This window comes from Oncorhynchus keta, chromosome 14 (assembly GCF_023373465.1).
Source record: "Oncorhynchus keta strain PuntledgeMale-10-30-2019 chromosome 14, Oket_V2, whole genome shotgun sequence".
NCBI lineage: Eukaryota > Metazoa > Chordata > Actinopteri > Salmoniformes > Salmonidae > Oncorhynchus > Oncorhynchus keta.
In genome coordinates, this window is record NC_068434.1 from 25256765 (window position 1) to 25274937 (window position 18173).

At 42.1% G+C, this 18173-nt stretch overlaps 1 protein-coding gene across 2 annotated transcripts in view; it reads right to left on the reverse strand.

The window, feature by feature from the left end:
* LOC118393052 (protein FAM102A-like) overlaps positions 1–18173 on the reverse strand; it is a 30542-nt gene that overhangs the window by 11677 nt on the left and 692 nt on the right. Inside the window, exons 1-2 of one of the 2 annotated variants that reach the window (XM_035785277.2) lie at positions 13004–13343; positions 12676–12841 (exon numbers count right to left, since the gene is read on the reverse strand). The exons of the other annotated variant lie outside the window; for it this stretch is intronic. Of the exons in view, the coding sequence (XP_035641170.1) occupies positions 12676–12821 (146 nt within the window). The 5' untranslated portion in view covers positions 12822–12841; positions 13004–13343. Of the gene's footprint in view, positions 1–12675; positions 12842–13003; positions 13344–18173 lie in introns of those variants that run through there. 2 annotated transcript variants of the gene reach the window in all.

Here is an 18173-nt window from a genome sequence, read left to right on the forward strand (position 1 = left end):
AGGATCAGCGGGGAGGAGATGTTGTTTCCTACCCTCACCACCTGGGGGCGGCCCGTCAGGAAGTCCAGTACCCAGTTGCACAGGGCGGGGTCGAGACCCAGGGTCTCGAGCTTGATGACGAGCTTGGAGGGTACTATGGTGTTGAATGCCGAGCTCTCTCTGTCGTAACCGGCCGCGACCGGGAGGTCCGTGGGGCGACGCACAATTGGCCTAGCGTCGCCCAGGTTAGGGAGGGCTTGGTCGGTAGGGGTGTCCTTGTCTCATCGCGCACCAGCGACTCCTGTGGCGGGCTGGGCGCAGTGTGCGCTAGCCAAGGTGGCCAGGTGCACGGTGTTTCCTCCGGCGCATTGGTTCGGCTGGCTTCCGGGTTGGATGCGCACTGTGTTAAGAAGCAGTGCGGCTTGGTTGGGTTGTGTATCGGAGGACGCATGACTTTCAACCTTCATCTCTCCCGAGCCCGTACGGGAGTTGTAGCGATGAGACAAGATAGTAGCTACTACAACAATTGGATACCACGAAATTGGGGAGAAAAAGGGGTAAAATTCAACAACAACAAAAAAGATTTTGCCCTGTGAATTGCAGTCAGTTAGCACATGGTCCCTTACCAGCTGACACATTTCTTGTATTGACTATAGAACTGCAGAGGGGCTTCAGTAGTGGTTCGGCTCCTTGCAGGGCACAGGGCCAGGACATGTGTTCCTACTCCATGCCATGCAAGGGACTGGCATCATAGGATCATCTGCTCAAAGAAATGTTCCAGGGGAGCCACGTGATGCCTGCAGTACCTCTACATCAGGGGCAGCATGTTCCCAAATGCACACACAGCTTTTACTATGCAGATCTTGAATATCAATGTCACACTTTAGGCATACCAGATACGGAAGAGGAAGGGAGACATCTTACTCGCTCCTTTTATCTGGTTCAGATACAGCCAATGAACTAAGCAGACCCAGCTGCTATCACATTGGTGCCTATGGGAGCACTACCCCTTAAGTGATCATTTTTGAAGAAAAAAATCCAGAAAATCACATTGTAGGATTTTTAATGAATTTATTTGCAAATTATGGTGGAAAATAGGTATTTGGTCACCTACAAACAAGCAAGATTTCTGGCTCTCACAGACCTGTAACTTCTTCTTTAAGAGGCTCCTCTGTCCTCCACTCGTTACCTGTATTAATGGCACCTGTTTGAACTTGTTATCAGTATAAAAGACACCTGTTCACAACCTCAAACAGTCACACTCCAAACTCCACTATGGCCAAGACCAAAGAGCTGTCAAAGGACACCAGAAACAAAATTGTAGACCTGCACCAGGCTGGGAAGACTGAATCTGCAATAGGTAAGCAGCTTGGTTTGAAGAAATCAACTGTGGGAGCAATTGTTAGGAAATGGAAGACATACAAGACCACTAATAATCTCCCTCGATCTGGGGCTCCACGCAAGATCTCACCCCGTGGGGTCAAAATGAATACAAGAACCAAGAACCACACGGAGGGACCTAGTGAATGACCTGCAGAAAGCTGGGACCAAAGTAACAAAGCCTACCATCAGTAAACACACTACGCCGCCTGAGACTCAAATTCTGCAGTGCCAGACGTGTTCCCCTGCTTAAGCCAGTACATGTCCAGGCCTATCTGAAGTTTGCTAGAGAGCATTTGGATGATCCAGAAGAAAATTGGGAGAATGTCATGTGGTCAGTTAATTGCAATGAAACACATTTTATGCAAGTATTGGAGTTCACTGCCATTTTATTTTTTTTACCTCACATAGGTTCTTTACATAGTTGTCTCTTTGTTTTGCATTCCTTGGTTCTTTGCCACACACATACTTCTCAAGTTCTTACCAAGAGTGCCACGCTAATCACTGCCCACCCCCCTCAATAAGTCTCTGAAAACGTTCTCAGCCACATTCCATAAAGCAGGTGGTTTTATTAAACTGCCATGGCAACCACACACGCCTCAAATCCAACTACAACGTTGAATCAAAACAGGAGTGAATGAGTTAGAGCACTGAGGGGAGAGAGGATGGTCAAAAATAGAAAACTGAAATATTACATTTACAAACAAGTATTCAGACCCATTGCAGCTTTGAGTCTTCTTCGGTATGACGCTACAAGCTTGGCACACCTGTATTGGGGAAGTTTCTCCCATTCTTCTCTGCAGATCCTCTCAAGCTCTGTCAGGTTGGATGGGGAGCGTCGCTGCACAGCTGTTTTCAGATCTCTCCAGAGATGTTAGATCGGATTCAAGTCCAAGCTCTGGCTGGGCCACTCAACAACCTTCAGAGACTTGTCCCGAAGCGACTCCTGCATTGTCTTGGCTGTGTGCTTAGTGCTCTTGAGCAGATTTTCATCAAGGATCTCTCTGTACTTTGCGTTCACCTTTTCCTCGATCCTGACTAGTCTCCCAGTCCTTGCTGCTGAAAAAAATCCCCACAGCATGATGCTGCCACCACCATGCTTTACAGTAGAGATTTACTCCAGATGTGACGCTTGACATACCGGCAAAACAATTCAATCTTGTTTTCATCAGACCAGAGAATCTTGTTTCTCATGGTCTGAGAGTCCTTTAGGTGCCTTTTGCCTTCAGGCTGTCATGTGCATTTTACTAAGGAGTGGCTTCCACCTGGCCACTCTACCATAACGAGCTGATTGGTGGAGTGCTGTAGAGATGGTTGTCCTTCCAGAAGGTTCTTCCATCTCCACAGAGAAACTCTGGAGCGGTCAGAAAGACCATTGGGTTCTTGGTCACCTCCCTGACCAAGTCCCTTCTCCCCTGATTGCTCAGTTTGGCCTTGCGGCCAGGTCTAGGAAGAGTCTTGGTGGTTCTAAACTTCTTCCATTTAGGACTGGAGGCCACTGTTCTTGGGGACTTTCAATGCTGCATAAATTGTTTGGTACCCTTCCCCAGATCTGTGCCTCAACACAATCCTGTCTCAGAGCTCTACGGACAATTCCTTCGACCTCATGGTCGAAGGAAAATACAAAAATATATTTCTCTCCAATTTTGAGCACAAATTTCTTTACCAGCCTGTTAGTGAGCATTTCTCCTTTGCCAATATAGTTCATCCACCTGCCACGTGGCATATCAAGAAGTTGATTAATAAATCTTCACTGGGATAGGCGTCCTGCCAGCGGGACACCTGTCGACAACTTCCGGTGAATTGCGCCGGATATTAAACATCTAGGTATCTTATATCGGTTAAAAGCTTAAATTCTTGTTAATCTAACTGCATTGTCTGATTTACCATAGGCTTTACAGAGAAAACATGCCATGCGATTGATTGAGGACGGCAATCCATATAAAAATATTTTTCAACTAGCACAGGCTTCATAAAATCACAAATAGCGATTAAATATTAATTTACTTTTTGAAAATCTTCCTCTGATTTGTAATCCCAAGGGTCCCAGCTACAACATGCATGGTCGTTTTGTTAGATAAAATCCTTCTTTATATCCCAAAAAGTCTGTTTAGTTGGCGCCATCGATTTGAGTAATCCACTCGTTCAACATGCAGAGAAAGGAATCCAAAAAGCTATCGCTAAAACAAGTCAAAATACAGGTTTATTTAATCCTCAGGTACACTAAAATGTAATTAAACTATAATATTTCATACAGAAAGAAGTCTGTTCAATAGAAAAGTAAAATTAGCAAGTGCACACACAGACTGATTTCCAACTCTGACTCCCAGTACCAAAACTAAATTCTTCCTCGTTTGGGAAGAAACAAGCCTGAAATCCTGAACAAAGACTGTTGGCATCTAGTGGATGCCATAGGATTTGCAATCTGGGAGCTGGAATTGCATAGGCCCCATAGCTTTCCATTGAAAGAGCATGGGCTCTCCAAAACAAAATTCTGGTCGTTTTTTATTTGGATTTTCTCATACCATATCAATTGTGTTATAGTCTCACACATTATTTTAACATTTCAACAAACTTCAAAGTGTTTTCTATCCAATGGTACCAATTATATGCATATCCTGGCTTCTGTGCCTGAGTAACAGGACGTTTACTTTGGACATGTCAGTCAGACAGGAAGTGGAGAAAAATAGACCCAAGCCTGTTTAAACAGCATGATCATTAAACAGGTGCAGTTTGTGCTGGGAGACAATAAAAGGCCACTAAAATATGAAGTTTTGTCACAGAACACAACATTAGATGTCTCAACTTGAGGGAGCGTGCAATTGCTCATTTCTCTACCATCATTTTAGAGAATTCGGCAGTGCATCCAATAGGCCTCACAATCACAGACCACGTGTAACCACACCAGCCAAGGACCTCCACATGCGGTATTCTGATTGACTGGGCCTGACTATCCATGGCTGCACCCCTGCCCAGTCATGTGAAATCCATAGATTAGGGACTAATTCATTTATTTCCATTGATTGATTTCCTTATACGAACTGTAACTCAGTAAAATATTTTAAATTGTTGCATGTTGCGTTTATATTTTTGTTCAGTATGTTTCAGGCAACAACAGAACAAAGGGAGTTCTGTACTCCCCAGTCCCTATGATAACACACAATCTCTATCAAAGACATGGGACCACCAAATCAGTCTCTGTGTTTCTGAGTAGACCTTGTTTCCTGCACTCGGGTTACAGAGATAAACCAGAGACAGAATTGCCAGATAACTCAAGCAGATAAATTGTCTCCATCCAATCTGTTATATAATCCTCAAAAAGAGACTTAAAAGGGGTGCATAGCATACCCGGGTCTTGTATCATTGCAGGGGAAGTGGAGTGTAGGGCAACATTCTTTTTAACTCTATGTGTTTCTCAATGATGACAGGCATAGGAGAAAAACATCCGGTGAACAGTAATCATAGTAAGGGTTATCATGATGATTTAGGTTTTTTTCTGCTCTTTCAAAGGCCCTACACAGTTCAGAAGTTCAATGAGGTCTTACTGCATCATATGGTTCTCTACAGAGCGCCCATCGGAAAGTCCAGAGGAATGGTTGGGGAATCTTAAAAAATACAATAAAATAAAAACAAATAGCAGGAACAGCCACATCTAGTGGTCAGAACCTGGTAATATCAGGATGTACGACAGGCCATAAACCTAACAACTTCAATGACTAATTCCTCTGAACATAAAATATGAAATTCACTGAGAATACATTCGATAGGATGGAGAAACAAATACACCGAGCCGCAGCTCCATATTACTTGTCAGACAGAGAATTGATGGGGGGGGGTCTGTGGGTGGCCCAATTTCTTTGGGTTCCTCATGTCTTATTCATTGTTAGAAGTTTGGTCCAAATCAGATGTTAAGTAATATATTTATTGAATATTATATGAATCCTATAAATTAAAATAAGATGGGGGGGTGTTCTCTGGACATCTAGGACAAATACGCTGATGACCTCAGATCCAAGAGACATAACACATGTCCCCCTAAATCTTGTTTATGTGCGGCTACCTTTCATCTTTAGGTCAGTGTGTGAAGTAACACACCCCTCTACCAAACACTGAAGGCCCCAGAGGAGCATCCCTTTCCTCCCCAGCCTACTCTAAAACAAACACTCCCAGATCAAATACCGGAATCCGTTTGTGTTCCCATTTATATTACTAAAGTAAACAATGACCTAGGTTCTAAACCTGAGGAGGAAGTTTAACCCTTAGAAACCCGGAACCAGTTTTACTTGCGTGAACATTAAGCAGTGGTTAGGACAGCCCAAGGAAACCCCTAATAGCATTTCTGAAGAAAACAAATCAACACTCCTTGCAATAGTTATGCAATGTTTCATATATGTAACATCGGGTAGAAAGGGGTGCAAACCATCCAGTTTCAACAATATCTATTTCTGCATTGTGAACTGCTTACACTAAAATGTAAACATTAATTATGAAATCTAACTCATTATTTCTGAAACCCAAGTTATAAAAGCAGTATCATATATATTGCACAAGTTGTTAATCTTCAGTGTGTCCTTATTTGTGCACTGCAAAATTTCCATGAGCCCCGATACTTACACTATTCAAAACTTCCCACTCTCATTGGTGTCTGTCAGATATGTTACAGTTAAGGGCAGTTTGCTCACTTTTTTTTCATGTGTAAATTGGGACCCATAGACAGTTGACACTCAACTATATCTTTAATAAAGAAATCCAGACTAAATGTAGATGTTTATTATTTGACGTGATATACAAACAATGTAATTGTATATAAAGCATCATAAAGATGTTAGCCCTTAATCATGACTCAGTTCATTACACATTTACACATTCTGTTACATTATAGCCTTATTCTAAAATGTATCAAATTTAGACATTTTTACAAATGTATAAAATAAAAAAAACTGAAAAATGGAGCTCAGGTGCATCCCGTTTCCATTGATCATCCTTGTGATGTTGCTACAACTTTGGTGGAGTCCACCGGTGGTAAATTCAATTGATTGGACATGATTTGGAAAGGCACACACCTGTCTATATAAAGCTCCCACAGTTGACAGTGCAGGTCAGAGCAAAAACCAAGCCATGAGATCGAAGGAATTGTCCGAGAGCTCCGACAGAATTGTGTTGAGGCACAGATCTGGGGAAGGGACCCAAAACATTTCAACAGCTTTGAAGGTCCCTAAGAACACAGTGGCCTCCATCATTCTTAAATGGAAGGTTGCAACCACCAATCTTCCTAGAGCTGGCCGCCTGGCCAAACTATGCAATCGGGGGAGAAGGGCCGTGTTCAAGGATGTGACCAAGAACCTGATGATCACTGACAGAGCTCCAGAGTTCCTAAGTGGATATGGGCTAATCATCTCTGCAGCACTCCACAAAATCAGGCTTTTTTGTTAGAGTGGCCAGATGGAAGCCGTTCCTCAGTAAAAGGCACATGACAGCCTGTCTGGAGTTTGCCAAAAGGTACTTAAAGGACTCAGACCATGAGAAACAAGATTCTCTGGTCTGATGAAACCAAGACTGAACTCTTTCTGAATGTCCTTGAGTGGCCCAGCCAGAGCCCGGACTTGAACTCTATCATCTCTGGAGAGACCTGAAAATAGCTGTGCAGTGATGCTCCCCATCTGACAGAGCTTGAGATGATCTGCAGAGTAGAGAGAATGGGAGAAACTGCCCAAAATACAGGTGTGCCAAGCTTAAAGCGTCATACCCAGGAAGACTCAAAGCTGCAATTGCTGCCAAAGGTGCTTCAACAAAGTGCTGAGTAAAGGGTCTGAATACTTATGTAAATTTGAAATGTCTAGATTAGAGAGAGAAGAAAAATGAATCTAATCCATTTCAGAATAAGACTAACGTAACAAAATGTGGAAAATGTCAAGGTCTGAATACTTTCCGAATGCACTAAGTAATTTGACAAAGGCGTCTTCTGTACAAGGGAGTTTTGTTTGAACATTAACACGTGAAGCTTGCAGTACGGTTTTGTAAGCCCAATGACCTTTTTTTTTTACTAATATGAACTAGGTTAAAATTGATACAACTTTTATAGGGTTATTGTTCCCACCCGGCCATATCTCCATGTTACAGCGCGGGTTTACGGAAGACAGAGGGACCACCTGTGCTAATAAGCTATCTAGCATGCTCCGAACACCTGTGTGTAATGGAAGAAGGCCACCAGAAACGAAAAACACTGTCAGCTGCAACAGTGATCAAGTCGGTTAAGTGTACAGTAAGTGTATATTTTGCATTTATGAAATTATTTTGATATGATATTAAAGTGCTTTATGTTTTTATAACCGTATCGCAATTGAGAATCGATTCACGTTTAGATGGAGTATTTGGCTGTCTTGGCTACGAGAGCCAGACTACCTCTGAAAATAACATGCAAGGTACTTGCACCTTAAAACTAGTTAGGGATAGGCGGGACGCAAATGTCTCAACTGGCCAATTGCCAGGGAAAATGCAGAGCGCCAGATTCAAATAAAATACTATAAAATTCAAACTTTCATTAAATCACACATGTAAGATACTCAATTAAAGCTACACTCGTTGTGAATCCAGCCAACATGTCAGATTTTAAAAATGCTTTTCGGCGAAAGCCTAAGAAGCTATTATCTGATAGCCTGCACCATCTGCACCAGCAGTAAACAGGAGTTAGCATATTTCAACCCTGCAGGCGCTACACAAAACGCTGAAATAAAATATAAAACATGCATTACCTTTGACGAGCTTCTTTTGTTGGCACTCCAATATGTCCCATAAACATCACAATTGGTCCTATTGTTCGATTAATTCCGTCCATATATATCTAAAATGTCCATATATAAAGCGCGTTTGATCCAGAAAAAAACTACTTACAAAAAACGCAACGTCACTACAAAATATTTCAAAAGTTGCCTATAAACTTTGCCAAAATATTTCAAACTACTTTTATAATACAACTTTAGGTATTTTTAAACATTAATAATCGATCAAATTGTAGACGGGGCAATCTGTGTTCAATACAGGAATGGAAACAAACAAGCGCTACTTTTCACGTCTTGCGCAACTCACAAAAGTGTACCCAGTTCCTAGTTGGCCTACTTCTTCATTGCACAAAGCAATAACCTCAACCAAATTCCAAAGACTGGTGACATCCAGCGGAAGCGGTAGGAACTGAAAACAGGTTCCTAAGAAGAATCCCTTGGCAATAACAAGTCGGGGAACAGAGAGAGACAAAAAAAGAATTCTGAACAGTTAGTCCTCGGATTTTGCCTGCTACATACATTCTGTTATACTCACAGACATGATTCAAACAGTTCATAAATCTATGAATAATATGCATATCTTATATTCTTGGCATGAGTAGCAGGAAGTTGAAATTGGGCACGCTATTTATCCAAAAGTGAAAATTCTGCCCCCTAGCCCCAAGAGGTTTTTAAGGAGTAACGTAGGCTCCTTAAGAGTACATATTGGGCTACATAAAGTGTGGTTTGCATCACTGAACAACCGCAACAAGAATTAAGTCGCTATACTTTGGCAAAAATACATATTTTGCTTAAGACATTTACTCTGGTGTCTCTGGAAATCTAATGAGCATTTTGCATGCATTGAATTTTAGAAACTCTCTTTTTGACCATGTACGAGGCCGTTTCAGAGGAGCAAAACTGCCTGTTGAAAGCTACAGAGGCGTGCCATTTAGAGTGACGATTTCCGGTTTATTAATTACAAATTGTTTATTAGGATCTAATCTAGAATATTGGTGTTATTTTATCATTTGATCTCGTACAGGCACGTTACCAGGTGTATAAAGACACTTACGTGTATGTAACATTGGGCTTTAAAGGGTTTTTAATTACGGCTGTATCAATGGCTTGGCATATTCAAGCCTTTGATTTGTTTTTCAGCTATACAGCAGCACTGCCATTTGTTTACTATACATTAATGGCAATATGTCAATTCTTCCATAGTAGCCGTCATGCCCAATGCATATGCGTTTTGCCGGATGTCAAGGCCGCATTTTCCGTACTTGACACACGTGCTTCGCTTTTCAACTAGCTAAACGGTAGCTAGTTGGAGTCTGTGTGTACTTCTGTTTGTAGCACTGCACGGTAAAGCAACGTATAAGTTGAAAACATTGAACGCATGCGGTACACAGAACGCACTAAGGCCCAGTGCGGCATCCCCAACGTAGCGTTGCGGACTGCTGCATTGACAATGAATGACTACCGCCGGAACGCAAAGAGTTTGATGCATCTGATGGACATGAGGCTTTGTACCAGATGAAAACACTTTGCGTTCCAGCGGAAGAAATTCATCTGGCAAAACAAAACGTATATGATTCTGGTGGACATCTGGCATAAAGCCGGTTCTTATGCGACACAGCCGCGGCCACGTATAGAAGTAGATGACAGCGCATCACAGTGCAATCTAAAAGATCTACACACATGCAAGGGGAATTTCTCACTCGATACAAAGGTTTCAGAATATTCCGTTTTTTTATGAACCACCTGCAACTGAACAGAGTAGATATGATTTTCTTCCGAATCGAACTAAGAAAGTATCAGCAAGAACAGGTTAGTTGAAATTGCTTCTGACCCTTTCTACTCGCCAAGGTATAATGGCTACTATGGAAGAAGAACATACTGTAGCGACCCGCACAGACAGCTGTGTGTTATGTGTTAGGCTAGGAGGTGGTTGTGTTGTACTGACCAGTACTTGGTGTTCGCGGGGTCCGACCTGTCAATCAACCTGCTATCTGCCAATCACGGGAATGCCTGGAATGTTCTGATGCCGGGCATCCTGGTGGTTGGCGGAGTGGCGTGGAGGGGGGTTGGGCAGTGGGGTGGAGCATTGGAAGTTAAGACCAGGTTCAGCCTTTGTTCTCTCTCTCTTACGTCTGGGTTTCACAAGAGAAGGTCACGATTGGCTTGTGGGTTATCTGTCATCTATTTGGCGTGTGCTACGGCCCAAACAGTAGCCTGTGTAAAGTTGGTGTAATAAACCGTCAATTCGTAAACTCAAGCCTCTGTCTGGACAATTGTTCATTTATGATCTAGTCAGGTCATTACAATACCATCATTTTAATGTATAGCTAGGTTTGCTATAAAAGCTGAAGGATGGTTGGCTAACCAGTCTCAAGATCATAGGATGGAGCTATTGATTTAATCAAACTTTGTCACATGCACCAAATACAAGAAGTGTACACTTTACCATGAAATGCTTATGTACAAACCCTTACCTCTTCTTGAACTGCACTGTGGGTTAAAAAAATATTTACCAAGTAGACAAAAATAAAAAGTAACACAATAAGAATAACGAGGCTATATACAGGGGGCAGAGTCCGTGTGCAGAGGTACACGTTAGCTGAGCTAATTTGTACATGTAGTTGGGGGTGAAGTGACTATGCATAGATAAAACAGCAGTGTACTGGTGGGGGGGCAGTCAATGTCCGGTGGCAATTTTATTAATTGTTCAGCAGTCTTATGGCTTGGGAAAAGAAGCTGTTGAGGAGCCTTTTGGTCCTAGACTTGGCGCTTCGGTACCACTTGCAGTGCGGTAGCAGAGAAAAGTCTATAACTTGGGTGATTGGAGTCTCCGCCAATTTTATGGGCTTCCCTTTGGCACCGCCTATTGTATAGGTCCTCAATGGCAGGAAGCTTGGCCCCAGTGATGTACTGGGCCGTTCCCACTAACCTCTGTAGCGCCTTACGGTCAGATGCCGGGCAGTTTCCATACCAGGTGGGGATGCAACCGGTCAGGATGCTCTCGATGGTGCAGCTGTAGAACCTTTTGAGAGTCTGGGGACCCACGTCCAATCTTTTCAGTCTCCTGAGGGGGAAAAGGTTTTGTCGTGCCCTCTCACCGTCTGTCTTGGTATGTCAGGTCCATGATAGTTCGTTGGTGATGTGGACACCAAGGAACTTGAAACTCTCGACCCGCTCCACTACAGCCCCGTTGAGGTTATTGGGGGCCTGTTCGGCCCACCTTTTCCTGTAGTTCACAATCAGCTCCTTTGTCTTTCTCACATTAAGGGAGAGGTTGCTGTCCTGGCACGACACTGCTAGTTCTGACCTCCTCCCTATAGGCCGCATCATCGTTGTCGGTGATCAGGCCTACCACTTGTGTCATCAGCAAACTTAATGATGGTGTTGGCCACAGAGTCGTGGGTGAACAGGGAATACAGGTGGGGACTAGGAACACACCCCTGAGGGGCCTCAGTGTTAAGGATCTGCATGGCAGACGTGTTGTTGCCTACTCTTACCACCTGGGGGTGTCCCATCAGGAAGTCCAGGATCCAGTTGCAGGGTGAGGTGTTTTGTCCCAGCGTCCTTAGCTTAGTGATGAGCTTTGAGGGAACGTTGAGTTGTAGTCAATGAACAGCATTCTCACATAGGTGTTCCTTTTGTCCAGGTGACAAAGGGCAGTGTGGTGTGCAATAAAGATTGCATAATCTGTGGATCTGTTGGGGCGGTATGCGAATTGGAGTGGGGCTAGGGTGTCCGGGAGGATGCTGTTGATGTATGCCATGACCAGCCTTTCAAAGCACTTCATGGCTACCAACGTAAGTGCCACGGGGCAGTAATAATTTAGGCAGGTTACCTTCGCTTCCTTGGGCACAGGGACTATGGTGGTCTGCTTGAAACATGTAGGTATTACAGACTCAGTCAGGGACGACACTTGACAGTTGGTCCACACATGCTTTGAGTATACGTCCTGGTCATCCATCTGGCCCAGCAGCTTTGTGAATGTTGACCTGTTTAAAGGTTTTGTTCACATCGGTACCAAGAGAGCGTTATCAGTCATCCAGAACCGCTGGTGCTCTCATGCATGTTTCAGTGTTGCTTGCCTCGAAGCGAGCATAAAAGCTCGTCTGGTAAACTTTCGTCACTGGGCAGCTCGCGTCTGGATTTCCCTTTGTAATCCTTAATAGGATGTAATGCTACGGTTGCACAATTCCAGGAACTTTCAATAAAATGTCCTGGTTTTCCAGAAATCCTGGTTGGAGGTTTCCGGACATTCTGCTTATCCTCCAACCAGGATTTCGGGTAAAACAGGGAATATATTTTAAGTTCCTGGAATTTTGCAACCCTACCAATGACAGACATAAATCCAATAATGTTAGACATACTTTGTAATTATTTGTACACAGACATTGTTTACTAACAATGCAGTAAAAACAAAGTTATGCTGGGGTAAGAGTGGTATGAGGCATTTAAAGTTAACATTATGACAGCAGTATGGTAATAGTTTGCTATATTGCCCATGCGGTATGCACACAGCGAACACAAAGCAACATTCTACCTTGATGAAGTTGCAACAAAGTCTCCACCGTCCAACAATCTCAGCTTGCAGAACAATACCCCGTTCACAAAAGGCACTGCAGTCAGCTCCTCCAATGTCAAATGTGTCTGAAACTTGAATTTCTTCTTTTTCACAAAAAAAGCCATTGAAGGGTATTGTAATGGACCTGTAAACAATGACAAAAAGATGTAGCTGATGATGGCAACGTTTAGAGATTAAAACAGCCTACACTATTTATTCAACCTATTAAATTTGAAACAGATGTGGTGACTATAACACATTGAAACAATCTGAAACGACTTATTACTAGAAAACATTGGTTACATACCTTGAGACCGACCACAGTGTGTATTGGCACCTCACAAATTTTTCTTCTGTGTGCTTGATACGATGCTGACTCAAATGCTCTTGACTAACTACTGACCAGTCTTGAAATCTTGGAGTACAATACATTGTAGAACAAGCAATACATTTGTCAGGCACTTTTCTGTTCAAACAACCTCTAATTCTTCTATCATGACATTTTATCTCTTTTCCACATATCGCAAGCTAAAGCTAGGAAAAAATGCAACTGACATGCCACCAGTAACCCACACAGTAAATTGGGTATGGTTCTAGTATACTATGAACCAATACCAAAATTGCTCAATTAGCTCCGCCCCTGGATGCTTTCGTGTCACTGATCGTGTAGGCTGGTGCTCCCACCGACGAGGTGAATACGACCCCTTGTGGCTATGCATAAGTGGTACGTCTCAGGACAATAACTGTAACCATCCACTCAGTAGCCTATGTCTAATCAGTGGTGTAAAGTACTTGAGTAAAAAAACTTGAAAGTACTACTTAAGTAGTTTTTTGGGGTATCTGTACTTTACTTTGCTATTTATATTTTTGACAACTTTTACTTCACTACATTCCTAAAGAAAATCATGTATTTTTTACTCCGTACATTTTCCCTGACACCCAAAAGTTATTTTGACATTTTGAATGCTTAGCAGGACAGGAAAATTGTCAAATTCCCACACTTACCAAGAGAACATCCCTGATCATCTACTGCCTCTTATCTGGGGGACTCGCTGAACACAAATGCATTGTTTGTAAAATGTCTGAGTTTAGGAGCATGCCCCTGGCTAACCATAAATAAAATGAAAATGGTTCTGTCTGGTTTACTTAATATAAGGAATTTGAAATTACCTTTACTTTTGATACTTGAGAACATTTGAGGATTTACTTTTGATACTTAAGTATTTCAAACCAAATACTTTTAGACTTTTACTCATGCAGTATTTTACTAGGTGACTTTTACTTGAGTGATTTTTTATTAAGGTATCTTTACTTTAACTCAACTAAGACAATTGAGTACTTTTTCCACCAGAGTGGAAGTGTATGTATATGTGTGTGTGTGTGTGTGTGTGTGTGTGTGTGTGTGTGTGTGTGTGTGTGTGTGTGTGTGTGTGTGTGTGTGTGTGTGTGTGTGTGTGTGTGTGTGTGTGTGTGTGTGTGTGTGTGTGTGTGTGTGTGTGTGTGTGTGTGTGTGTGTGTGTGTGTGTGTGTGTGTAAAAACCAACCTCTAAAACACACATGTTCTTCTCATTATGCTTAGACGGGTTTTAGTTATTGAACTTTCTCCCTCTGTCATTCTGCAATTAAGGATGTCATATGGGAAACATTGTTTCATAGGTTATAGCCAGGTTCCACTTTTTATAGCTAATGTATTTCATTTACTCAATCATTTGTTTGACTATACAGACACAGGTGAATACTTACTTTCAAACTGCTATTGCTACATGTCATAACAAGACCAGGCCACAGGAGAGTGATAGAGCCCCAAGGTGTCAAAATAGATAAATAGGCCTAAAACATGGCCTGCTTGGACTAAAGTCCTTGCTCTCTTTTCATGTCTTAATCCCAACACTAACTCGGGTTGTCACGTTGATGTGGATCACATCTTTCTGTGTTCATTCAAATCTATGTTGAAATATGTGCATGGGTGCAATAACTGTTTCAAAGTATAATCATCCTTTTGTATTAGAATAGTGTTTGCAAAGACTATCACTTTTGAAATCATGATTCTACAAATAAAAGGGAATTATTTTAGGGCTACAAATACTTTTGTCATGGACATTTTCTTGTTTCCTCCAGCCCCTACATGTTTCAAAGTTGCATATGCATCCGAGTGGTTACATTTAAGATATTCTACTTCAGTTCTGGTGGGGGAGATAAATTGATTAGAAACCAGCACATTCTGTGGTGTTCTAGGACAGAATGTTGAGACTTACAAACTGTGCCAAAGACCACTTTTTTTATCAGACAGTGTCATCATAGTTTAAGTGACCTGTACACGGAATCATGGTTGCACTCGCACACTGTAATATTTGAATCACGTGATGTACATTTCAAGTGATATTACTGAACATAATGAGATACAGTATGTGGACAACCCCTTCAAATTAGTGGATTTGGCTATTTCAGCCACACCCGTTGCTGACAGATGTATAAAACCGAGCACATTCCCATGCAATCTACATAGACAAACATTGGCAGTAGAATGGCTTCTCTGAAGAGCTCAGTGACTTTCAATGTGGCACAGTCATAGGATGCCACCTTTCCAACAAGTCAAATTTCTGCCTTGCTAAAGCTGCCCCGGTCAACTGTAAGTGCTGTTGTCGTGAAGTGGAAACGTCTAGGAGCAACAACGGCTCAGCCATGAAGTGGTACTGTAGGCCACACAAGCTCACAGAATGGGACCAACGAGTGCTGTGGCGCGTAAAAATGGTCTGTCCTCGGTTGCAACACTCACTACCGACTTCCAAACTGCCTCTGGAAGCAATGTCACCACAAGAACTGTTCGTCGGGAGCTTCTTGAAATCGGTTTCCACGGCCGAGCAGCTGCACACACGCCTAAGATCACCATGTGTTGTAAAGCTCGCTGCCATTGGACTCTGGAGCTGTGGAAACGCGTTATCTGGAGTGATGAATCCCGCTTCGCCATCTGGCAGTCCGACAGACGAATCTGGGTTTGGAGGATGCCAGGAGAATGCTACCTGCTCCAATGCATGGTGTCAACTGTAAAGTTTGATGAAGGAGGAATAAGGGTCTGGGGCTGCTTTTCATGGTTCGGATTAGGCCCCTTAGTTCTAGTGAAGGGAAATCTTAACATTACAGCATACAATGACATTCTAGACTATTCTGTGCTTCCAACTTTGTGTCATAAGTTTGGGGAAGGCCATTTCCTGTTTCAGCATGACAATGCCGCCGTGCACAAAGCAAGGTCCATACAGAAACGGTTAGTCACGATTGGTGTGGAAGAACTTGACTGGCCTGCACAGATACCTGACCTCAACTCCATCGAACACCTTTGGGATTAATTAGAACGCTGACCAAAGCCAGGTCTAATCGCCAAACATCAGTGCCCGACCTCACTAATACTTGTGGTTGAATGGAAGCAAGTCCCTGCAGCAATGTTCCAACATCTAGAGGAAAGCCTTCCCAGAAGAGTGGGGGCTGTTATAGCAGCAAAGGGAGGACCACCTCCATATTAATTCCCATGGAAGGCCAAAAAGATCATCAAGGACAACAACCACCTGAGCCAATGCCTGTTCAACCCACTATCATCCAGAAGGCGAGGTCAGTACAGATGCATCAAAGCTGGGACCGAGAGACAGAAGCTGTTTTTCAATCTCAAGGCCATCAGACTTTTAAATAGCCATCACTTGTAACTTAGAGGCTGCTGCCCTACATATACTTGAAATCACTGGCCACTTTAATAATGGAACACTAGTCACTTGAGTAATGCAAAATATGTCAACATTATTAATCTCGTGTGTATATACTGTATTGTTTTCTATTCTACTGTATTTTAGTCTATGCCACTCCGACATTGCTCATCCAAATATTTATATATTCTTAATTCCATTCCTTTACCTTAGATTTGTGTGTATTGTTGTGAAATGTTTAGATAATATTTGTTAGATATTACTGCACTGTTGGAGCTAGAACCACAAGCATTTCGCTACACCCGCAAAAACATCTGCTAAACATGTGTATGTGACCAATACAATTTGATTTGGAATGAGATGTTCGCATACTTTTGGTCATGTAGTGTACATTATTCTTATAAATTGGTCAATTTGCTCTCGCCTTGCTAAAACAATCATTATTAAAATGCCTGTATTTACAGGTGGCAGAGAGATCCTAAACAATGAAAGGGCTGCACTTTTCAGTTCCATTGGAATGCTCATTGTGATGAGGTCCTGCTCGCACTGGGCTTGCACTGGAATCTAGGTATGCCAAAAAGCCCTGTAACTTCAAATTGGTATCCCTGAAGCTTGCCTGTCAAACTATTGTTGTACCAGAGTTATTGCAATCTCTAAAGATTGTATTGCCTTAGAGGTGCCATGTTCTTTGAATAGTAAATATGTACCGAGACTACGACCATAAATTCTCATTAGAACTCATGTTTGACTTAAACATTAACACTACACTTTTTTATATGCAACATTTACATTACATTTACTGAGAATTGTTTTTGGGTACAGATTATGAGGGGGGTGTATTTTAATGAAAACACAACCTTTTACAGCAGTGGGCTAAATCAGGGACACACAGTGTTTCTTGGTAGTCTTAAACAAATCTACTTTGAAACAGAAGTATACACCTCACACACATGGTTATGGGCTTAAAAAGAATAAGACACCTGTACCATATCAGATACAGTTGAAATGTGTTCGATTTTGAGTTTGCATCCCGATGTTACAATGTCACTTTATATACATCACAGAAGACTGAAATATAACAAAACCGTTTGACATACAAACACCAAATGTTTAGCTTTTTACATTTTTTATTAATATTTATTCATAATTAACATTATTAACATTCCACCCATGAGGCCACTGGGTAATTTAACTGCAGGGAAGGGCTACCCATGTCAATAGACCAATGGGTTCCATAAAACGTATCCTGCAAAACGTGTTATTACTGTTTATATAATTACCTGCACTTGTCTCTGTTAATTATCTGCAGCACCTCTCTGTGTTTTCTACTTCCACACTCCATCATTTGTGCATACCCTCAGACTGGACCACCAACAAAATGTCAACAATGGATCAAATGCAACATGTGACATTTTCAAATGCAAATAGTACTTGGCTTGTCCTCTGGCATTTAAATCTGGGCATGTTTTCATCATTCTACAACACAACTTCATGATGTTCTTTAGTGCCTGGTGGGACAAGTGCAGACGTTTGCAGGACATACAACGCCCATGTAAAAAATATATATAAAAATGCACATATTAAAAGTTTTAAATCTGTTGATGACTTTTTATTCTCTTTAGTGTGGGGGAAAAGCTAATTATCACACAGCATATTTACTGCCTCAATTCTGCTATGTAGTCCTCCTAGGATGTTGGTATGAAACAAATAACTTGATGTGCCTTTTATCATCTTATCTCAGAATTCCTAGAGTTGTAAACATTGTTACTAACAGGCTAATAATCC